Source organism: Tenrec ecaudatus, chromosome 1 (genome assembly GCF_050624435.1).
Source record: "Tenrec ecaudatus isolate mTenEca1 chromosome 1, mTenEca1.hap1, whole genome shotgun sequence".
Taxonomy (NCBI): domain Eukaryota; kingdom Metazoa; phylum Chordata; class Mammalia; order Afrosoricida; family Tenrecidae; genus Tenrec; species Tenrec ecaudatus.
The window spans coordinates 183,288,964-183,313,574 of NC_134530.1; the positions used below are offsets into that span (position 1 = coordinate 183,288,964).

Sequence of the window (24,611 nt, forward strand, 5' to 3'; positions counted from 1 at the left end):
ACATTGGACAGTGTAAGACATGAAAAAATAATAATAATTTATAAATTATAGAGGGTTCATGAGGGAGGCTGGGGGAGGGAGGGGCAAAATGAGGAGCTGATACCAAGGGCTCAAGGAGAAAGAAAGTGTTTTGCAAAGGATGATGGCGACAAATGTACAAATGCGCTTGACACAATAGATGTATGTATGGATTGTAATAAGAGTTGAATGAGCCTCCAATAAAATGATTTTAAAAACCCCAAACAACAGCAACAATAATCAAAACAAGGGCAAAATGCAATCATCACCTTAAATGAGCACTTATTTAAAATTTCCTATTGAGCTAGGCATTGAACACTATAATCCTATAACCCCCAATGAAAGCAGCCTTAGTAACTTAATCCAGCGTCCGCCTTGTCAGTAAGGACGCTGAGACCTAGCTAACATCACACATGTAGTCAATCATCCTTCTGGATTCAGTCCTAAACTCCACGATTCCCAACCCAGAGCCCTCAATAAGAGTTAAAGCAAGTGCTCCCTAATGAAAGTGAAAACTAAATACATAGAGATGTGCTTACGGAATCGCCACATTTCCTGTCATTTTGAATACACGCTTTTATTCATATCAGAAGCAACCACTTTGCAGTTGGGGAAAGTGACAGGCATTACAGTGCGGCACTTTCCTCCAAAATGTATTAAAGTTTGAACGGCAGTTTTCTGGTTCTTATGAGGGAATTTTAATTTTCTTTCACTCTGTTTTTGTTAAAAAAATACCAAGGTTTTTCTTTTCTTTCTTTATTTTTTAACATGGGCCATGGTAGCACATTTTGGCCTTCAGATATTTAGTGTCAAAGACCAGAGAAACATCTGAGAGGAGCTTGAATTTCTCCTCTAAACCAGTTGCCATCCAGTTGACTCCAAATCATGGCAATTCCAGGCGTGTCTGAGTCAAATTTTGCTCTGTAGGGTTTTCAATGGCTGATTTTTCAGAAGATCGCCAGGCCTCCTTTTCTGAGGCACCTCTGAATGGACTAGAACCTTCAACCTTTGGTTAGTAGCTGACCACGGTGACCATTTGCACAGCCTTGAGACTTCATTTACTCTCTTGAGGGTTGTGGCATCGTGGGCTATGTTTTGGGCTTCTAACCTCAAGATTGGCAATTCAGAACCACCAGCCACTCTTGGGGAGAAAGCTGAGGCTTTCCCCTCCCTGGAAGAGTCAACCGTCTCAGAAACCAACAGAGGCAGTTCTACCTTGCTCTATAGGTTGGCTATGAGTTGGAAACATATTGCTGACATTGAGTATTTTGTTTGTTTTCTTAGAGTACTGGAAAATTATCTTTGTCTCCTTTTTTATTTTGATGAAAATTTGTGTCATTGTTCTTTGTGGCCTTCTCTGCTATAGATATCTTTTCTTTTTCACTTGAAATGGAAAACTATGAGGATGAGCAAGTCATGTCTCTTTTCTCCAGAGTTCAAATGCCTCGTACTGCACGTATCTTGGAGCAGATTTCTGTTGTATCACACGTTTTCTTCCAAGAGCTACACTTACTCATTAGTGATGTATATATTTTCCATTGCTGTCTGCTTCAAGTAGTTTTTAAAAAAAGAATCTTCTTTTTTTAAATATAAATTATTGCCCCAAATACGAATCACTTAAAAAAATGACCCTTGGAAGTTAGCTCACATGAAGTTGCCTATTTCTATGGTAATGATAAGATGGCACCTGAGCCTTTTACAAAGTGACAACATCCTCACTTCAAAAGAAAAGCACCATCAGAAAGCACAAACACACACCCATCGTGAGCTCTATTTGTGATTCTGGTCAAGAGGACCACACACCTGGAACTCTGCAAATTGAGAATGTTTTTTAAAAATCTGTTAGAACTCACTCTTTCCCCAGAAATTTGATTTCCTTACTTTCTTTTTATCTCGTTGGAATTTACCAAAATGCTTAGATATTTAAAAGACAAAAACAAACAAACAAAAAAACAAACCCAAAACCTCACCAAGCAAACACTGAGTAAAACAACCCACGATATTTTGTGTCTTTAGACTTGTGGCAATCAAATCAGACAGCTTGAGGCTAACCGCTGGGGAGTAATTGAGATTTCATAGCCTGCCTTTACTTCATGACCTGCTTCTTTCTATTTTCTCTCCTCCCTTTGGAACTCATTTCTAGTGAGTTGACTTATAAAGAGTACTAATAGTTTACTCATCTTTGAGTGTGAAATTCTACTTGCTTTCAGAATATTTCTTTTTAAAATTTTAACTGAAGAAGAAAAATAGCTCATTAGAAAGCCAGGGATTGGCTGTCAGAAAGATGTCTCAAATGGTCCTCGTTGAAGAAACAGTCATGTGAGACGCTTTCCCTTGTGTCATTTTAATGCCACCGCCATGTCTCAGTTGCCGACTTTCAAAAACAGTTACTCCTTCTTCTAGCTTCCTGGACCACCATCAGGCTCTTCACCAAACAGACGAAGCCCTAGGAACACTTTCTGAATGGTTTTTATCATTCTCTCCTCACTCTGTGACAAAAATTTTGTCCAATAGCATGGAACAGAAGAAAATAGGAAATAGCAGCCAAACGTTGTGAATAGGAGAAATGACAGCACCCACAGTGACAGCAAAGCCCACCACCTGCCAAATGCCTGCTTTGTGCCATCTCCTACTTTACTGGTCTTCAAACAACCTGGGGGATATTTTGTTTTTATGGAAAACAGGCTCAGAGAAGTGGCTTGCCTGGCCACCAGCCACAGCTAGTATGTGGTACGGCCGACGGGAGAACACAGGCCTTCATATCCCAACCTTGCTGTCGTTCGCCCAGCTCTACCGCACCTCCTCCCCGGTGAGAGCTGCCTGGGTCTCGTACAAAGATTTGTACCTCTCAATTAAAAAAAATATTGCAGTGACTTCTTCATAGGGAAGTTCGAGGTACCGTAATTTCTATGTCTGCAATGAGCCCTGGTTGGATAGCGGGTTAGTGTTAGGCTGCTAACATTCAATGTCCAAATTTCACTTAGCTCCTGATTATTAACTTGTATTTCATCATCCTTAATAAAAACTTCAATCAAACACAAACACAGACATTCCATCTGGATGTGCGGGCTGAAAGAGACCGTCCCGGCACTGGGTGGGGGAGCACCAGGGTACCCTCAGGAGAAAGTTCTAATATAGGAAGGTTACTCGAAGCTCAGTGCACCCTGAGGTCTGCATTCAGAGTCCTGGAAGGAAAACAATCGAGAGAATAAAAACCGATAAGGTAATGGGAATTGTGCTCATGTGTTTGGCTCTGTGGAAATGCACTGAGAAGTGAATTGCAATGAAGTGGCGGAGGGAAGAAGCGAATCACGTTTCAGTGTCTTCAGCTCTTCAGTGTTTTCTAGTTCAAAGGAGGAGTGGCTACGCCGAGAGAGCTAAATCTTGATGTGTCTACGGAGACTTGTGACTTACATAGGCTAAGGACCATTCTTTGTTCCAATCCACTGAACATGATGGCATTTCTCACTTTTTAGAGCATTTCACTCTCTGAAGAACATATCATTCCCCATGACTTTTAAGGCATTTGAGTGCTATAGACTAAGGTTCTGACTAATATTTGACTGACAAGAAGCCGTATCTATGCAATGCAGACAGTAAAAGAGTAAAAAAATACACACATCAAACACCAGCATACAGCCTCCAGTTGGCAGCTGACATGAGAGAGCAGCCTGAACGAACCAGAGCCACGCAGTTGCGTTACTTGTGCTGGCAGAAACCTGGCCGCTCTTGACTCTTGGGGCTGGGTGTCCATGGCGGAGGAGGCCAGGTAGGTCGCTGAGAGGTGTGGCTGTGCCGCTGATCTTGGTTTGAGCCATTGTGATGCTCTCCACTGGGGCTGCTCTAGGACACTCGCCGCAGTTAAGTGAACTGCGTGCCATTTATCCAGGCTCAATTAAGAGGATGACATCCTAATTGCAGTTGGAGCTAAGTGTAACCAAAAGAGACTCAAATAAATGCCACAGCTGTATTTCGCTGCTTTTCATAGGTTTCGCAATAAAAGCTAAGCAGTTTTTAGTGGCTTTTACAATTATACTTCCCTTCAATTTTCCAAAAGTTACAGGGCCTGAGCCACACAAATCCCATTAAAGTAAGTAGCTGTTGTGCAATATAAGTTCCTTTGAAAACATTCTTCGATGCCCGTAAAATGGCCGTCTGCTTGCCTGCCTTGTTTTCAACCAAGAGGCAGATCAGGAGCTTTGATGTGGTGGTCGGTTTCTGCCACTGAAGCTGGCGTTTTATCTGCTTGCATCAGATTTCTCCCCAAATGGAGGTGACTCACGCATACCAAACACATTTGCCTTCAGATTTTATTCCTAAAATATGTTCTTGCCCTACCTTTAAATTACGGTTGGCAGAGTGTTGATTTGGGCATCATGAAGGCCCTTCCCAGGATCAGGGACTCTGGGAGTTGACTGAAGCTTGCCTTCCAGGTGAGTGGAGGGTAAATATGTAAAATTTGGTAAATTTTAAGAGTAAATATGTAAAAATTACCACGCCCTGCTGGTCCTCATGTTTAGTAATGGCACTTCACAAAGGATTCCCCAGCCTTTCTACACTGCAACCTTAGGCGGAAGGTGTAGACGCTGAAGTGGGTTTTCATGCTAGAGTCAAAGACACAGCTGTTCTCTTGAGCTCACATGTGAATGCGCAGGCTAACTCCACCTTGTGCTTGTGAATTCCTAGCATCCTGTGCCGTTGGAGACCCCGTGTCTCTAGCAGTAGAGATTCCCTTCTTATATGTGTCCCTGTTTGTTTTAATCATTTATCCTGGGGCTCCTTCTCGGAAAAGGAATGGAACTGATGAAAATCACGCCTAAAATAGAATGCAAGCCACAATTCTTCTCCCAGTTCTAGCGGTGATGACCAACCCATTTGAAACGGAAATGCTAAAGAGAGTTTTACGCTATGGATAAAATCATCTAGAAACAAATAATCATGTTAGCTTAATTTGCTATGCACTGTTAAGAATAATAATGGGAAGGTAGAAGCTACTTTTAAAACCTTGGTAAAATGTTGAGGTTCTAATGTTCTGGGATTGCTCCCATTCCATAGTACTACTCAAAAACTCTTTCAAATGCTGTCATTTAATTTATCAAGGGACTCATCTGTTTTTAATAGGAACACCTAAATATATTGAGTGACAAAACATTAACAGAGAACGAATCAGACCATAATTCACAAAAAAGCACTAGATTTTTATACTAAAATAACATTGGTTGCCTTCAAATTACCTCTGATACATGGTGACCCTATGTGTGAACCAATATGTGGTAGAGTAGCCCTTGTGGTAGACTCGCCCCACAAGGTTTTCAATGGCTGATTTTTCTTTTTTTTTTTTGAGTCTTCAGCCAAGACGATTTATTGTGCACATTACATCGAGCCACAACTGCGGGCAGAACGAGCCCAGAATGTCTTAGGGCCGGGGCAAAGGCTCAAAGCCCGACCGGTTATGAGAGGAGGTGGCGGGTCTCTCGGCGATCCAATGGCGACCGAGTTGCAGATGCGGAGCCGCTGGGGAGTGCGCGGTCAGCAGCTTGTAGCAGTGTCCCGGCCTCAGGCACTCCCTAGTCAGTCCTGCAGCTGTGGCTTCGGAGGGGCGCCTGGTTGTTTACTTGGACCTCTGCCTCATCTTTCTTCTCTTGCGCTTCAGTCTGCGCATTCTCTTCTTCCTCCACTTGGCTCTCATGGCTCGGAGGTTTCTAACAAGATGGCGCTCAATGGCTGACTTTTCATAAGTAGACTGCAAGGACTTGTTTCTAAAGTGCCGCGCAGTGGGCTTTGGTTTCCAACCTTTCACTTAGTAGCAGAGAACACTAACCATTGGCATCACCCCGGGACTCCATCCCAAGGTATGCTGTAGTAACTCAGTGAGTGGAGACACCAATATGGGTCAGAGTCATCAGAAAGCTTTATAGAGGAAGTAAAACCTGAGCTGCATCTTAGGAAATGGAGATTTTGGAATGTGTCCTAGAATGAAAGCGAATTGCCAAGTTTGTGGGGACGAAGATGGTAACACGCTGTTGTTTTATGCCGTCTACTCATAGAAACTCCGTGTGCCAGAGTAGACACTCCCATAGCCTTTTCTCGGCTGTCATCCTTTGTGTATGCGTGTGTAAGAAAGAGCTTTATATAAAACATACAGTAATTGTATATTAAGAAAACATTTCAGCCCAGTCCGAATCAAGTCCATTAGTCCGGTATTAGCCCACATGTCCGATACTAGTCTATAGACTCCTCTTCAGATTCACACACACATGCAATGACACCGAATGAAAGAAGATCACAGGCCAGTGGGTGGAAGATCTTGTGGATCCAGTGGTGGTAGCTAGGCTGTCATCTTTACAAGAGCAGATTTCCAGGGGCCATTAGATAGGTTTGAACTGCTAACCCTTCTGTTAGCAACTGAGCACTTAATTGTTTGTACCACCAGTTCTTCTCGATAAGGCTATCCAACTGTGCTAGAGTAACCCTGCACACATTTAGCTGATGAAGAAAGGATCCATGATAAGTAAAATGCAAGAACTCCTGGATTAAAGTCACTATTCTAGAGGAGAACAGTTGCATATTTTTATAGCTATATTGTTAGAAATAACAATATGTAATACTCATGAACCCTTTTTCTTAGACCTTCAGAATAGCACATGGAAAAAAAACCCTTTCTTTCACTTGATTTCCCTGCATCGTGGTTTCTATTTATGTCTATGGAGATTTTTTGTCATTCTATAGCGTAACTCCTTAGTTGTTGCTCTGCACTGAAGGATGGAATGAAACCAGGAGTCCTGCTTACTAGCTGTGGCTCAGACATGAACTTGCATTGTGATTTTGAGCAAATCTTGCTTAGTCTCCTTGGTCTCATTTACCTCTTCTGGAAAATATGGGGGTGAAGCATATTAGATCATTTTTGGTGCTCATATTTAATGACTCATGATTTTAAGTGGCAATACACCTGGTCAATATACAAGGTCATGGTGCTTGCTTTTCTTAGAAAGAATAAGGACAATAGCCACATACTTGCAATTTGCTCAGCCATCAATGAAATTGTGTTGTTGTTGTTAGGTGCCATCAAGTGAGTCTTGAGTCATAGAGAGCCTCTGAACAGCAGAAGGAAATACCAGCTGGTCCTATGCCACGCTCACAATTCTTATTATGTTTGAGCCGATTGTTGGAACCACTGAGTCAATCCATCACACTGAGGTCTTTCCTCTTTTTCACTGATCTTTCACCTTACCAAGCACGACAAATAAAATGATAAAATCCACTCACCTTGGATTTGAAGCATGATTTTAATAAGAATGCACCCATGTTCCCTGTGACATTCTGCAAGTTAGTGAACCCTGTCCAGCTCAGAATCCCAAAGAATGAGGTGATTTTTGTTTTTTAATAATATTTTAATTTTTTAAAAAGCATGTTCACAGCACATTCCAAGAATGTCACACAGCCATACATGGTTTGTTGCTCTTTGTCAAGCAGGGTATGTTAGAAAACAAAACAGTTAAGTAGTGAAGTTCTTTAAAATTAGTTCTCTGGACTATCTGTCAGTAATCACCAGCCATTTGACCTTTGTTTCAGAATAGTAAACATTTTAGGATTTTAATGAGTAACAACTTAATCATACTTTTTTGAAATGCAGTTAAAAACTATAGGACAGAAATAACCTTTGTTGACATTGTTTTTATGAGAAAGGTGATCTTCCTGCAATGATAAAATCCACTGCTTGCCTTCCCTTACATTCAACTAGAGCACAGAATCTGATACGGCAATGGCCTGCAGTTGGAGCACCTACCATGTTTACCTTTCCTCTGGTGCTGCTGAAGATGCTGTGCTGGGTTCTGTCCTTCTGTGTTCTTGGAGGAAAACAGGGAGCTCACTGTGAGCAAAGACAGACAAGCCTCAGGGCCGCTACTCCAGCTGTCTCAGTTGCCCACTCACTGCCTCTTTCTATTATCCTTGTACTTTGAAGGACATTGACCAGACCCAGGCTCCCTGGACCCTTGTGATTTGAGTGTCTTTTCTCACCTTCAACATGATCTGGGCTGGTGTTTTCATTTGTTAAAAACAACACGAACATTCACTGGGAAACTTTGCTGGCATCGTGTCAGGCCGTCATAGCTCTTTCTTCCTTGTCATAAACGATAATTCTCCATTTCCCTTACTCCCACGTCAGGGGAGTTGGTGGTTTCTGGTTGACAGTCAGGAGGATTTGAGTGAACAGTGAGAGATTCCAAAGAACTACTGAGAGAGTATGTAGCAGGTTATAGTACTAAGTATAAAATATAAAATATGCTAGGTCTTGATCATATTTTGGCAGCATAAGGAAAAATAGGCTTACAAAATAACAAAAACGACAGAATTTGTGGTTCCACCTGAAAAAGAATTTTCTTTGCGAGAAGAACACAAATCATGAGATGGTCTTAATAAGGGATCTCTTTCATGTGACTAAAAATCATATCCAAAGTCTCTATAATTGGTCTCCGTTTGGGGCAGGTAGTGAGGCTAATGAGTTCTGGCAGACTTCTATCTAACCGAGGCATGGAATTAGGTCTGTGGTGCCTTTCAAAGGCCTGGATAGCCTAGAGAGATTTGATACAAAAGATCCCTAAAACGGTAGACAGAAAGATTTGGCAAAGTTGATGGAATTATGATCTCTCTAAGTATTTGAGCAGGACTGGACGTAAGACAACTACTAAAAGGTTATTATTCCTAGGTGTTGAACTCTACTGTTGAAATCATTGTAAACTAGTGTTGCCTATAGAGGGCCAGCAAATATGAGATAAATCCTCAGTAAGATGGATTGCCTATATAACAACAGCAATGGATTTAAATACGATCACGGAGATGGAGCAGGACTGGGGAATGTTTAGTTACTCATCTGTTATACGAAAGTTGGCCATAGCAACCAACCAAGAACAAATAGTGATGCGTGAGGGGGCATCCCCCAAATCAGAATTGCTCTGGGCGGAAAGGAGTTTTCATCGTATACATGTTTCCTGCTAGATGAGAATTGAGCAACTGCACTCTGAGTTAGTGCACCCAGTGGCATAGCCTGGGAAGGTTCTCTCTGGTCACAGTGATTTCTTTCATAAAAACAGTTTCGCTCAAACCTGGTTGTTTTGTGATGGCCGATTCAAGAGAACAGTGTATGGCTGTGAAATTTTGTTTCCTGCTTGGGAAAAATGCGTCAGAAACTGTTGTGATGTTGAACACAGCTTACAAGGACAACACTATAGGGAAAACTCGAGTGTATGACTGTTTTTCTCTTCTCAAAAAAACTGAAATATCAAGTGATGACAAATCTTGTTTGTCAACTTCCCAGAAGGATGAAAATGTCAACTTGTAGTTCATTTGGAGTTCGTTCCACAAGGGCAGACTGTTAATCAAGCTTTCAATGTAGAGGTTCTAAAAAGATTGCATAAGAGTTTGTGACATAAAAGGCCTTGTTTGTGGCAGACGAGGCACTGGTTTTGCCACCACGGCAATGCACCTGCTCACACAGCCATCTCATTGCACCAGTTTTTGGCAAAAAGCAGCACGCCTCTCTTGCCCCACACACCTTACTCATTTGACCTCGCTGACCACAAAAGGACAGCGATTGGATGATGTAGGAAAGGTGAAGAAAAAAAACGATGGAGGTAATGTCAGCCATCAAACAGATGAATTAGAAAACTTTCCAAGAATAGAATTACAGATTTGACAAATGTTTAATGTGTAATGGAGAGTAATTTGAAGGTGATAAAAGTTGTTTTGTAAAAAAATATATATACATAGCTTAAAAAAATTCTTTTTGGGGCTGGGTACCCCCTTGTAATCAGTGATGCTGACTGGGATATTCCAAGCCTTGATGGTGGTATTGCTGTTAGATATCATTGGGCTGGTTCTGAATCATAGTGACCCCTCTGCACAACAGAATAAAACACTTCCCAGTCCTGTGCTGTCCTCACAATTGTTCCGATGCCTGAGTCCATTGCTGCAGCCACTGTGTCCATCCATCTCATTGAGGGTCTTCTTTGTCGCTACTCCCTGACTACTGGATCAAGCAGGATGTCTTTTACCAGGGACTGGTCTCTCCTGACAACATTGTCAAAGTACATGAGATGAGATTTTGCCATCTTTGCCTCTAAGGAGCATTCTTACTGTACTGCACTTCTTCCAAGATAGATTTGTTTGTTCTTTTGCTAATAGGCCAGCAATCATTGTGACTGAATTGCCTCCATTCTCAAGAGATTGTTGATCTGGTATTCTTACCGAGAGTGCTGCAAATGTGTCACCAGAGCACGTGTCTAGTGAACATAATACAAATGTGGAAAAGAGGAGAAGGTCAAATTCAGCTCTCCCAAGAAGCAGATCGAATGGCTGTCAGCCGTTTCTTGAATGGAGATATTTGGTTGGGATCATAGGATTTTTTCTACAGGTGCAGTTTTCTAAGGGCATGTTTTCCCTGAAACAAATTCAGCCAGCATATGGATGCTATATGCCTCAGAGCTTTCAAAATCATGGGCAACATGCAGACTCCGTTTGAGCTCCAGGGCATCTGTGGTGAGGCAGCATCCAGGGAGAAAGGGTCTTGTTTAGCAAGGAAGCAAGACTTAGAGGTCTCCATCTTGTCATTGAAATACCTGGGTTAGGAGCTCCTCTTTTTCCTTGCACTTTGAATCCACACACAAATCTACAATATGCTCTTAATGTGTACCAAGAATAATACTATGGCTCAGGTAAGACAGCATGGTTTCTAGGCACCGTTTAGTTGAGTGTTTGTGTTGAGAGTTTATACGCAGAGTGGATTAGCAAACCTTATATATTAGCAATAAAGGGCTGAGAACGCTTCTCTATAGAATGGGAACAAGTGGCCAACTCTTCCTTTTTAAATTTGTTCTTTGGACTGAACCTGACTATTTGAAATTTAAGTTCAGTTTGCCAGAAGGAGCACGGGACATGGACCTTGGCAGCTCTGAGCTGTAAATCTCCAAGCGCCCAATAGGCTCTGCGGTGGCTTGGGCCTCAGGGTGACAGCTGGAGTTCTCAGCTTTACAATCTGTCACACCTCATGGGGATGGAATGGGAGGAGGCAGGGCAGGAGTAGGCCACAGCCAACTTCCACGGGCAAACTGCGTGATTAGCTTCCAAGGAACTCCAAGAAAAACCAGGAAGAATCTTGATAGGCAAAACGGAAGATCTTAAGGCTCTTTGAAAGAAAGTACTTTAAGGGCATTTCAGTGTGACTCCCTGTTCTTGGGATCTCACAGAATGAATCTTTAGCTTGAGAAAGGGCTGAGACCCCTGAGACATACTTTATCAATCACATGAAGCCTTCTATGAATGCAGTTAAGAATTACTTTCTAATTTGGTTTGCAAATAAATTTGCCACTATCCTCCTGAATGTGTATCTATGTGTATATGTTGAGCGAGAAGGAACCAGATGACAAGTGTCTATTTAAACTACGATGCCAAAGGAATGGATCTATACTGTCTAGGGACAATAAGGTACAAAACGCTCTACTATTGTCCCAATTCTGGAGAAGTTCAGACAGCATGGGCAGGATGGAAGTCCCTCTTTAACCCACTTTGGCATGAAGGAGAATGCATGAAGTGTCCCTCGGATAGAACAGGTTTGCCCCAGATTCAGAGGCCAAAAAGCAAGCCTCAGAACTTCTTGGAGTTCCTGACACCTGAATGCCCAAGTACAAATTCCCACATTGGCGCACTGAAAGTGGCATTTGGCCGTGATCCTGTGATATGGGCATGAGCAAATGAAGCGATGTCTTACTGTAGATGAAAAATAGTAAAGAAATGTCAAAATGATTTTGGCTCCTTATCATCAGTTTCTTCTATCCCAGACGATCAGCTGAACTCAGAGGAGAAGAAGAAGAGAAAGCAGAGGAGGAACAGGACCACCTTCAACAGCAGCCAGCTTCAGGCTTTGGAGCGTGTCTTCGAGAGGACACACTATCCTGATGCTTTTGTGCGAGAAGACCTGGCCCGCAGGGTGAACCTCACTGAGGCCAGAGTGCAGGTAACATGCTGCATGGGTGCTGGCACCCCATCTTCCTCTTCTCAGAGGCACATCCTTGAAAAATGCCTAGAAACCCAATTTGGGGTTTCAGTAGAGGTTGGGTATTCAAAGGGCTAAAATTGGACCTCCTGAGGACAGAATCCAATTTTTAGTGATTGCTTTGGGCAGTTTACTATTTAAAACAAAAATGAATGGAGTGCTTCTGAGTAGGATGGAGTTTTTCTTGCTAGAGTTCTTCATACTTCCCCATTGTTTTCTACTCCTCCAGATTCATGTTACCAGGGATCTCGCTGAGCTCTTGACTTTGCAGCCTCAGATTTTTAATTTGAGCCAAAGAACATACCCTTTGTCCCCCACCTCAGTATTTTCTCCAGTCTCTGTGAATGGGCAGGTCTTCCAGACACGTATTGGACATGGTGATGGACACTGGGAGAAGAGAGACACAAGTACATTAAAGACTCTGTACTTAGAAATTGCATTAAGAACAAATACCTGGAGATGATTTTCTTTATCCTTACAACATCTCTGTAAAATGAAGAAGGATAAGAGCAGGTAAAATGGTGTGGAGAGAATATCTATTTTTTTTAACACTAAGACTATGGACACACCAGGTGTAAGGCAGCATTTAGCCAACGATATTGCTGATAGGCGCCATTGAGGGGCTCTGGGGCCATGCCCGACAGCATGTTCCTGGTCCTTCGCATGCTGGAGGTCACTGTTGTGCCTATGGGTCGTGCCTTCGACCAGAGGACTTCCCTTTCAGTACCATATTGGACAGTACTGTGTTGTGTGCCCTGAGATTTCCATTGGCTAATTTTGGGAAATCGATCACTAGACCTTTCTTATTAGTCTTCTCAGAAACCTGTCCACTATGAGTGACATTGCTGGAATTTGAATATCGGGTGACTTAGCTCCCAGCATGATAGTAAGAAATAGACAAGCCACCACAGTACAACAAGCAGCCAAATGCTGGTGGGAAATAATACTATCTGTCTATAGTAAAAATAATAGTGCTATTAATGCAATATAATAAGTAATACTCAAAACTGTATTTAATAATTTGTGTTGTAAGTTCTTTACATAACTAGTTTGTTCAATACAACAATTCAGTGAAGTGACTGCTACTCTTCATCTTGCATTTGAGGATATTGTGTGTGACACAGAGAGGTTAAAGCATTTTGCTAAAGTCACACAGCATGGAAGTGACTGCACTAGAATTTGGTGCCGATGTCCAGCTCATGTTCTTAACCACTGCAATAAACTTTGAGTCCCTTGGCTAAATGCTTTTCTAATGAGTGCTTTCTAGTCTCTGCTGAAAACCTCAGATTACAGAGGTTTCATTGTCTCCCATGTTGCCAGTGGTCAGTTGCTGTTTTGATGAGAGGAGCGGACCAAATCTGTCTGTCTTCCTAAAGAAAGTACTGTTTGTATATCTTTGTTTAGTCTGACTTGGAAGCCTCTCTCTGCAAATGATAACCTTCCTGACTAACAGAGACTTTAGTTAAACCGAAGGGCTTTGAGGTTTGGAACTGTGTTCCCACCACACGACAGAGTGAAGTGTGACATAATCGTGTTGAGTTGGAGAGGAAGCCTGGGAGAATTTCTACAAATGCTTTCTGCATCAGGAGGAGACAGACAGTTCAGGCAAAGGCACTCCCCAAGGGACAAATGGGGAGTTATCAGTAACACAAAGGGAAAGGGGGCACCAGAGGAGAGGTTAGAGAAAGCGTGTGGAGGGAGGTGCACACATGACTTGCTCACATCCCTCAGGACGCAGCAGAAAGTCATCCCCAGGAGGAAGATTCCTCCCTGCTCTCCCATGCTGCTATCTAAAGTAACACGGCGACATTGGCTGGCCCGCAGCCTTTACCCCTGTGCGACTTACTTACCATGGCTCTCCAGCCCTGAGCTCTTTGATCTCTTCAGTCACCCAGGTCTTTTTTTAAAAAGTAGTTTGACCTGCTGTGATATAATGGATAATTTTAGAGTGAGGATTTGGAGGTACCTAGAAGAGCCCTTTTGAAACATGAATTTTTAAGAAGCACAACATGGGCTTACTAATGCCTGAAATTAGAAAGAAAATATTATGAGGGACCAAGTGGTGGTTAGCGATGACATTGCCATCGTTACAGTAACAGGCAAATATATATGAAAATGATTTTACCTTCACCAGTTCCCAGGAGAAGCCCCCTTGGCATAGTGGTTACACATTGGCTGCAATCCGCAAGATCGAATCCCCCTCCCCCCCCCCAACTCCGCTGGAAAAAGACAGGATTTTTCACTCTGGGAGGGAGTAGGACAGAAACTTCACTGTCGCCCTCCTCTATCAAATCCTTCTGCTTCCAATCCTAAACCAATTTCTTCTGGCTCTGGACTTCTTCACTTATGCTAATGTTACTATGTTTGCTTTGAAATGATAACTCTGACAGCAATGGGCACGCCTTGTCTGTCATTGTGTCATACTGCGCTGGCTTGCCGGGGTCTATGATGCTGATACCTATATGACTGGCATTTCAAATACCGGCAGCGTCCTCCATGGTGGACAGGTGTAGGTGGAACTTCCACACTGAGGCAGAGTAGGAAGAAGGGCCTGGTGATCTACTTCTGAAAATCACCCAATGAAAATCCTATTGATCACGAGAGACTCTGGTCCAATGTAGAGCTGGAAGATGAGTCTCCTAGGTTGGAAGGCATCCAAATAAACCGTGACCACAACACGGTACTCAAGCATACCAGTAATCCTAGAGATGGCATCAAACTGGCAATGTTCCGTTCTACTGGAAGCCAGCGCATAGTAACTAACAACAACAATAGCTAAGGAAAGGCCACGTGAAGCAGCAGAGCCAGGAGCTTGGGAAGCCATGAAAGAGATGGCCTGATTTCACCTTTACTGATTTTCCACCCAGGCCTTTCTGCGGCCTAACTCTGGGGGCATTCACTGGTCACACCACATCATCTTGTACGGGGATGTCCCCTACGCTGTGCATCGGTGTCTGTAAATGCACCTGTAACACTTGACCCACAGTTTGTCACATTTACAGGCTTTCCTTCCTGTAATAGATTGTGAGCTGCTTAAAGGCAGATCATACAAATTTCACCCATAAATCCCAGGATTCAGAGGTTAACTCTTTTAATGTGTTACTGTGTAGTATGTGGAATAAAAAAAAAGCATTTGTATTGTTCTGAATGTTTTAAAGGTATCTTTATACATCTTTAGAAAGTACTGCTCAGTAAGTAATACATGCTTCTACTTTCTGTATCTGAGCACTTAGATAATCAGAATTTTTCAAAAGTTAACCATGTTGGGATACAATATCTTGTTATTTTATTTAGAATGTACATTACTCTAATGCTCATGATTTTGTATCATTTTGTGTGCTGATTTTTAAATTTTCGATTTATTTTTTGGTGAGCTGATTTTCATGAAGTGACCCTGCATCCAAATACCCATCATATAGATTCTACCACTATTTTAATTTTAGTAATAGGAGCTTGGTGGTGCAGTGGTTAAGCACTCAGCTGCTACACTGAAAGTTCAGTTGTTCAAATCCACTAGGTACTCCATGGGAGAAAGAGGCGACAGTTTACTACCCCGAAGATGTTCAGTTTGGAAATCACATAAGTAGAGTGTTCAGGCCTGTTTGGCTCACCATGAGTTGAAATTGACTCGACAGCTGTTTGGTTTGTATCAGTTTCTTTCAGTGTAATTGCTTTCACTTTACTGTATTTTCATAAGTTGCTTATGTTTCACCAATAGTTCATGGCCAAATTGTCTCTTTTTTCATAAAAGAAAATTATTGTACATTAAGCTAACAATGTGTGAGAACCAGAGAGCAGAGAACAGCCTTTCGCCATTCTGCATTCTCGGCATTCAGCACCGGGACTGGAGAACAGCAGATACGGCAAAAATATTTCTCAAAGGAATAAATAAATGAAAAAATCCATGATAGTCAGAACAGATTACATGATCTCAAGTTGCACATCCTTGAGTTAATAATCGCAGGCATTTGCTTGAGTGATCGTCCACAGGTTCCTTCATCTCATGGCACCTCTGTTTTCTTAGTGTGGTATCACTGAATCCATACGGAGTTCAATGGTTCCCAGTGAATTTACAGTTTCTAGTGTCTGCACATCCCTGACCCAAGGTCCTTTCTAGAACTGTAGAATATCACCCTGCTTGTGTTCAGCATGCTGGAAGTGCTGGAATATTAACAGCAACCATTGTTCAGAGCTAGAGTACAAATAACCAGCTCCTTGGCATAGTGGTTACGAGTTGGGCTGTGATCCTCAAGGTCAGCAGTTCGAAACCATCAGCCCAGTCCACACAAGAAAGATGAGACTTTCTACTCCCATAAAGGGCTGCAGCCTTGGAATCTCACAGGGATAGTCCTACCAGTTTTAAGGGTCACCAAGAGTTGACATTGCCTCAGTGGCAATGAGTTTTGGTAGGATAATTCTGAAGAATGTGTTATACATGAGTCTACAGAGTCTGTGTTGAATTGAGGTCTAGTAGTTGGCTTAGTTAAAAAAAAAAAAGACCAGGCAGTTGCCATCAAGTCAGCTTTGATGTCTGATGACTTCATGTTTATCAAAGTAGAACTGTGCCCCATAGAGGTTTCAATGGCTGATTTTTCAGATCTAGACCATTCTTCTAAATCACCTCCGGGTAGACTAGAATGTCCAAGCTTTCAATTAGCAGCTGAAGTCAATAATCATTTGTACCACCTGAACCCACTGCCATTGAGTTCATTCCAAACTCGTAGTGACCTTATAGAGATTCTCCCTGGGGTGTCTGAGACTATAAATCTTTTTGAGAACAGATAGTAACTTTTTTTCCTCCTGTGGAGCAGGCTTAAACCACCATCACTTCACCCACTGCATCACTGGGGTTCTTTTGCACCACACCATCAACTCAGAATACTACACTCTTTAATGGCTGCTATTTCTTCTCTGGGTTACTTCTCCTCTCCCCGGCTGATGTTCCTGGAGCCTCCAAAAGAAACCATTTGCTTCTTAAAGCCTTGTCCCAGGCTCATCTTGGGGGAATCCAGAATTTACTTTAACTACTTAATAATTATTATGTTGAAGGAGCACATTCAATTTTGACATTTTAGAGAATATTTTTTGGGGGAAATCTTTTAGAAATGGTATTGTATCTGTGGCCAAAGTACAGCAAGAAAAAGTTCTCTTTTTCTTGATTACCATCAGGTTTACAAACTATTCATATTTTTATGTCACTTTGATCAATCAAAGAGTCATGGTGGTGTAATGGTGACACATTGGACTGTAACCACAAGGTCAGCAGTTCGAAATCACCAACCAGTTCTGTGGGAGGAAGACAAGGCTTTCTACTCCTCTATAGATTTACAGTTGCAGAAGCCCACCGGGGCAGTTCTACCCTGTCCCAGTTTTTGATCATTCAGAGATCTGAGCTTGGGAGACTGGGTGACCAGAAATACCCCATGATCCTGTTAGGCAGTCTGAACGCTTAATGGCTCTATAACATTGCTTACCTCAGAAGGGGTTATGACATATTTCTGTTGTTTTAAGGAAAATTCATTCTGCATTTGATGTTGTCTGTGGGAAGGTCTTTGTAGTAAGAAAAAGCAGAGCTGTTTTCATGGAGTCCTTTCTTTCTCTCCCCCCACATGGCCTTCTCTCTTCCCTACAACCTTCTAGGTGTGGTTTCAGAACCGAAGAGCTAAATTCCGCAGGAACGAGAGAGCCATGCTGGCCAATAAAAACGCTTCCCTCCTAAAATCCTACTCAGGGGACGTGACTGCTGTGGAGCAGCCCATCGTACCTCGTCCTGCTCCAAGACCCACGGATTATCTCTCCTGGGGGACGGCCTCTCCGTACAGGTGAATGACTGGCCCACTCTCCCTTGCACCACGTGCGCATGTTCCTCAGCGTGGGTTGTGCTCCAGGCTGCCCGTGCAGTCGGCTGACATTTCTTACTGGGTTAACCTCTCCAGAGACATTCAACTTGCTGGCATCCCCAGATTTTCACAGGAGATTACTAGTTGCCCCAGGAGCAGGGTTTGGGGCAGAAGAGAGAGGGGCAAGGGCACCAACAGTCTCCTTTTGGACTTGGGAACTTTTGCAAAGTTTTCAAAGATGACAAGTAATCTAAAAGAAAATATCATTAAGCTGCACCTATGTCCCACTTGCAACTATTCTGGAACAAAATGTGATCCTATAGCTAAATTTAAGATAGAATGGCTTTCATGATGCTTAAGTGGAAGCTTAACATGTGAGGCCCTACGGATGAGACTCAAGGGCAATCTTCAGTGCAAAATTGATTTCTAATTATTGAGGAAGGAATGACCAAAGGAGAGGGAGAGGGGAAGGAAATAAAAATAAGGAAAAGTTAAAGAAAGAGCAATAGTAAAAACGAAAGGAAGAAACCCAAGCTACTCCTGGTCGCTTTCAGGGCCAGTTTTTTGTTAAAACGTGGGGACATTTTATGCTTCAAAATGCCTTCCTGTTTCATCGATGCTTCTTATCTACTTAAGTTTTCTTTGGGGGTCAATTTGTATGTATGAGTTTGTTTTTTTTAACATAAAAAGACTGTAAAGTTTACACAAAACTCCTATGTTACAAAGGTGATATATTTCAAAGGAAAAAATAACAATAGAATTTCAATCTTATGAGGGCTTCTGTCTCCATTTCTTACGAGGCTCAGACAATATGGGGAAGAAGATAGAGGGCAGAGGACCACAAGTGCCCAATACATAGCGATTAGTCTAGAGTGCCTTTCAATGAAGCCGAATCCCAGTTCTCTTAGAAAGAAGATCAAGGCTGAAGATCCTCTCTGGCTGATTTTGGAGGAGGAAGAAGTATTTAAAATTTTATTTAGTGTGCTTTGATCTACCTTTTCAACATGAAGGTTAATTAGCAGCTTAAGGAGTGATGTAGACTAATTATAGATTCTCTCCCAGCTGATTTGAAAGAACACAATTGCAAAACCAAAGTGGTCACCTGAACCTGTTTCTGTTCCAACCAGTCATTTGAAGGAAACACTGTAAATGCATTTGGAAATTTCTTTTGCATCCTCACATGTGAAATTAGCCAGTATTACCTTGGTTTTAATCCATAGTATTTCCAAATGTAGAAAAACATTATTCTGAGCCCTCGCTGCTCTCAGACATGGTATACCTTGTTGATTTTGAGAGATGAGACACACCGGTGTGTAGGACTTAACATTTGCACCCCTTTCTCATAGATGTTTCCTCTGAACACACTTTGAACCGCATTCTGAAATCACATGTTCCTTCCTATTGTGAGGTTGCTTTGTTTCGCTTATAAATTTTAGTAGTCGATCGTAGACTCACTAAATGATTTGGGAGATGGTGTGGTTCAAGATCGCATGTTTTAAGATCTCTCGTTTGAATTTGATTGTAACCAGGAAGTATTGCTCCTTTTCCTGCCTCGATCTTAATTAGGAACTTGAGCAGCAGCGATAAACACTCCAGATACCAATCATTTGGTTCTTTCTAATGAGAGGTTTAGGGCAGAAGGCTGCATGTTTGAGAATATGAAATCTTCCTAAATGATGATTAGATTAGATTACTGGATTCAGCAGAAGTTCAAGCCCTAGTGTATGCATCCTACGTATGTACTCTGTGTATAAGCATCTAACTGGAACTAACATGACCATGTGTCCTTTGGGGAGATACTCTATTTTAACTGATAGATAGTATAGGAATACTAGATCATTTTTTAAATCACTCATAAGTCCATCATCCTGACATAATTAGTTTGGTGATTTTTTTTTTGGCCAATAGAGTTCAGTATTTTTATAGGTGTAGTCTTAGTGTACATATTAATTTGTATTCTGATCATTTTGCTCCAATTCATGTAACCTTAGTACTTCTTACTTATTTCAAGATATACTTTATATAGCTTGTCTCATAGGTACAGTTGGTAAAAAGTAATGAAAGCAATCTTGTAGAATGGGATTGGTCCTATTGTGCATGAAGAATAAATTAATCTCCAGTTTCAAATAGAGAAGTGGTGGTGTAAAGCAGTAATTTAATCTCATAATAACGTGTTAGACCCAATTTTCACTCAAGTGTTTGTATTTTGGGTAATTACTAAACGTAGTTTCTTTGAGATTTTTCTATGGTGTCCAACAGCAAAGTACATGATCATTTCATCCATATACCAGAGCTTGGTAGACAATATGCATATTAAGGAAACATGAAAGAAAAACAAGTGGCAAGAAACAAAGTAAATGTTAGACTGCGGTGTTACAGAATAGCAACTTGCTGTTCCTGTTGGTACTCTAATGTCAAGTTACTAACCTCCCATGTGACATTCACGACAAGGGTTTTCTCTTGGTTAACCCTGGGACTTGCTGCCCTATGGTAGCGCTGTTCTTACTCCAGGTCAAACGAAGAGGAAACACTTGACCAAGTGCTTAAGTCTTCAGCCAGCAGAATTAGGACCAATGCTCAGTGTATTAGACCCCGGGTCCATGCACCACCGCATTGCATTGGAAGTAGTAAACCACATGCATAAAGTTGGAACACTCTCTAAATGTCCCTTGTTGATCCAGGTGGGTTCTCAGATCAGAGGAGCATGCTGTCAGCCAGGGTCCACCTTCAGGGGGCTGGGGGCAGCACCTGGGGGCAACTGAGGTGGCAGGATCTTGCAACCCAGGGACACTGAGCAGGCTGCCCTGCCAGAGAGGACAGTTGGCTGCCAACAAAGCTCCCCCCTTGAAGAAGAAAGGAGAAAACCACGGCTCAATAGCAACTGTTTGCATAATGTCAGAATCAAAGGCTGGGGAAGGGCCCCAAATCCTCCTTCCCTTCCCCCCTGTGTCATTTACATCCAGAGGAGCTGTATGATTTATCATTCAAACCAGGGAGACTTTGAGAGTGAAAGGAAAATGCTATTAATAATTGCCCTGGGACAAGAGGCATGAGTGGGGATTGTTCCTGGCAAACTGGAACACACAATTCACTCTATTTATAGCATGGCCTGACCTGGTTCATGACCCTTGGCACTTTGGAGGTTGTGATGTCAGGCAGGCAACTGAGTTGCATTCTCTAACGCTACTGTCCTGGCAGCCGTCTTCGTTCTCTACCCATGCCCAGCCGAAGGAAACGTGGTTTGGGCTCAGATCCCACTCCATAGCTCAGGACAAGTTTCCTTAGGCAAATTGTGGAAATTAAAGCAAAGACACGTACCAGCACTGTACAACTCATTACTCTTTGAAGTACTTTGCCTCTTCGGTAGTAGGGATTAACTTAGTCCTGGGCCTTGAACCATTACTTCATATCAAGTGTCCAAGAAGCCTTCTCCTAGAGAGTGTCTTGTGACAGGTACCAAGAAGGCCGTGGCTTTGCAGCGTTTGTCGAGAGTGCCATTTCCAGAGGGTGGATTGACTGGACTTAAAAACAACCCCCTCAAAAAACTATTGACAAGTAAAAGAGAGGCAACTCCCTTGTCCATTGTTTCCCTTTCCCACCCTCCTCCTCCTCCCCCAGCCCCTCATTGATCGTGGTCACAGTGCTGCCGACATCTGCTGAACGCATTTGGCTCATTTCTCCCTTTCACACTTTCAAAAATAGATCCTCGTCCCTCCCAAGATGTTGTTTACACGAGGGGCTTCATAACGGATTCTAACGGAAGACACTGCAAAGGTAACTTGTCAGAGGGGGAAGAGGGAGGTTGCTGGGGGTAGGGTTCAAGTGGGAAGGAAGTGTGTGCAAGCAAGTGGGGCTCCCAGTCCTAGTCCTGTAAGCAGTGGGATCCCTGAGTGGGCAATGCCGTTAGCACTTGGAGCTCGGCGAGAATGTGTCCACACAATAAAGGTTGATCTAGAACAGAGTCCCTCAAAGAGGACTGTGGATAGGAACCTCCAGGGACCTTGTAACAGGGCAGATGGATTCAGTGGCTCCGGGGTTGGGCCTCAGATTTCTCATCTCAGATGATGGCAACGCTGTTGACAACCTGGTACATACATTGAGTATTCCTGTTGGGTGTGGAGCAGGAGTTGGAAGGACTCAATGTTCCTGTCTTAGCTCCTGTTGCACTCCAGCTCAGGTGATTCACTGGTCCCTTAGGTAACCTTTGTATCTCAAATTGAGCTAGCAGGTGTTCCCTATAATATATAAAGCACAGGGTGTGTTTGCAACCGATAGGTAAGCAATTAAACAAAACAAAAGACCTGAGATAATAAAAAGATCCAAGATGCTTTATATATTGAAATATTCCATCAAGAACAGTTAAAGATAGCAGAAGGAACAATCTCTGCAGTGCAAATCGAAGCCCTACCACTGAAATGAGGTCCGGGCGTATTCAATTTAAAGCTCTAGCTATCTATGTAAGAAATCAACACCTGAAGTTTAAAAACAGAAGTTAGAAATGATCCTTTAAGTTACAAAAGATCACTTCCAAAAGCATTTAAGGGATCCCTGCTTTAGAGTAAATTTCTTTAGGAGAACTGGTATTGGGTGTTATTAGATGAAGCAAAAATAGCTCTTCCATTGTTCTTGTCTTGATTAAAGGACAGACCAAGAAAAGACCTTCAATTTCCACATATCATGAGCCATACAAATACAAAGACCTACCACCTCTCTAGCTTAAAAACAAAACCAAACCAAAAAACCCCTTTGCATTGGTGAAACCCTTGGTTCTCAGGAAGACTCCCACAGTTGTAGGATCAACAGACTTGTCTTTAGGATAGAATTTTAGACACTGCATTACCATTTGTCCAAAGGGGCCAAACAGGAAACAAAGTAAGAATTGAAAATTGGGTCTGGTATTCTTCTGAAAGCTATCTCCAAGAGTCTTGTGCCTTGTGGGACTTTATGCTCTTGGTGATTAAATAGCCACAAGGCAGATGTCCATATGTTCCCTGGTCTTAAAAGTAGACCATCTGTAATAGCTCCCATAATTCTTTGGTGCTTGGCAGTCATATGCTCCCTTATGCCTGACAAGTGTTTTTTAGAGTAAGTTGAAATGTTCAAAAAAAATTGTCCCCAGTGAAAACAGATCTCTCACCTCACAAGTGGTTAGCACTGTCTTTTCTCTGGCTGGGCTGCATTTACTGGGAATCTCCAAAACGGGAGATGGAAAAACTTCAAGCTTGCTTAACTGTGCAATCTCTGTGTTGATCCCAATGTGGATTTGAGGAGTCAACAGATGGGAGACGAGCAGGACTTTTTCACATCTAATTCTTTGATGCACTTTATTTGGCAACATAAATTCTTGACAACAGGCCCAACTTTATGTTCTTAAAAAGGTGCTGTAGCCCAAACAAATCAGCCTAGTGTTGGTGCGCTGCTTAGAGGAATAGTGGGTTCTCATTCAGAAGGCCAGACCGATGGACGGGATCTTAGATAAATCTTAAGCAAGCTCGTGGGGGTTATCATGTGCTTAATCCATTCAAGTTATTTACCTTCAACCTCACTTTGTTTATTCTACGAAGTTTCATCCTGTAGAAGAACATTTTACATAACTGCAATGGCCCTCTGCAATAATTGAATTGCTACTTGCTCTCACTGTTCTCTGTCTTGAAAGAAAATATTTCCGGGGCTCTCTTTCACTTCTGAAAACAGAGCCTTAGAAGTTTTGATGACATGGAGAACAGGTGGTCAGAAGCAGTCGTTCACATTGGCAACAACTCGCGGCCCTCTTGCATCTGTTGTCACTTTAAAGAGAAGGTCCTCCCGTCTTCTAATGCCATTTTAAAAGCATGACTAAGCTACTGTTAGACTACCCACTTGTTAATTCTGTCCCTTCTGACATGTGTTCCTTGTCACTATTCTATCAAAAGATTGTCCCCTCCTTGCCTTGGCAGTACTTTTAGCCCAAGCTTAAAATCTAGACCCGTGTCCAAGTATTGGGGGGAAAACAAACCCATGTCATTCTTCAGAATGTATACCCTATCTCTCTGGCATCCCTGCAGGTAGTGTTTTATCTTCTAGATATTTAAGAGCCTGGGAATGAAAGCTTCCTATTTTTACTCTACTTTTATGACTATGAAAAGATGAAACTAATCACATCAATTTTTGAAAGTTTATAACTTTTTAAAACATTAACCAAGTAAAAATGCTTTCACTTATTGAGCTCATGGGGGTTGCATTTATTACTTTGGTATCCTCAAGCCCAATAATTTGGGGGCTACCCAGATGATACTGTCACTGTTTCACTCATATAATAATGTGTCCCTACAGCAGCAACCACCAAGCGAATGCTGTTCTCGACTCTGGGAATGTCAGACTGCAATTAGATGGAAGTGTACTGGTGGTAATCTAATCTCCTACTCAAAATTTAACTCCAATTTTCATTAATTAGGTTTGAGATAGAAAGTAGACCAACATTCATTTCATTCATCAAAATTCTCATTTTGTTCTCTGAAATGAAATATTCAGAGCCATGCAAATGTACTCTCAAAGTCTGGCAATGGTACAGATAAGTTGCATTTCCATTTTCTTATCTACAGATTTATCTGGCCTTAATTGTAAAGAAACGAGTTACCATGTTAGGTTCTCAGACTAAAATATCAAATGATAACGTGAGTAGCCAACGAAGGAGCCACAATAAAAATGGTTTAGAATAGGTAACA

The 24,611-nt window shown here is 42.1% G+C and overlaps 1 protein-coding gene across 6 annotated transcripts in view; it reads left to right on the forward strand.

Annotated features, from left to right (window-relative positions):
• PRRX1 (paired related homeobox 1) overlaps positions 1 to 24,611 on the forward strand; it is an 85,481-nt gene that overhangs the window by 56,656 nt on the left and 4,214 nt on the right. For 3 of the 6 annotated variants that reach the window (XM_075564853.1, XM_075564807.1, XM_075564845.1), the window contains 2 exons: positions 11,838 to 12,028; positions 17,708 to 17,889. In XM_075564853.1, coding sequence (XP_075420968.1) covers positions 11,838 to 12,028; positions 17,708 to 17,889 — 373 coding nt within the window. Of the gene's footprint in view, positions 1 to 11,837; positions 12,029 to 17,707; positions 17,890 to 21,609; positions 21,682 to 24,611 lie in introns of all 6 variants that reach the window. The other 3 variants (XM_075564825.1, XM_075564834.1, XM_075564816.1) reach the window with 3 other exon arrangements.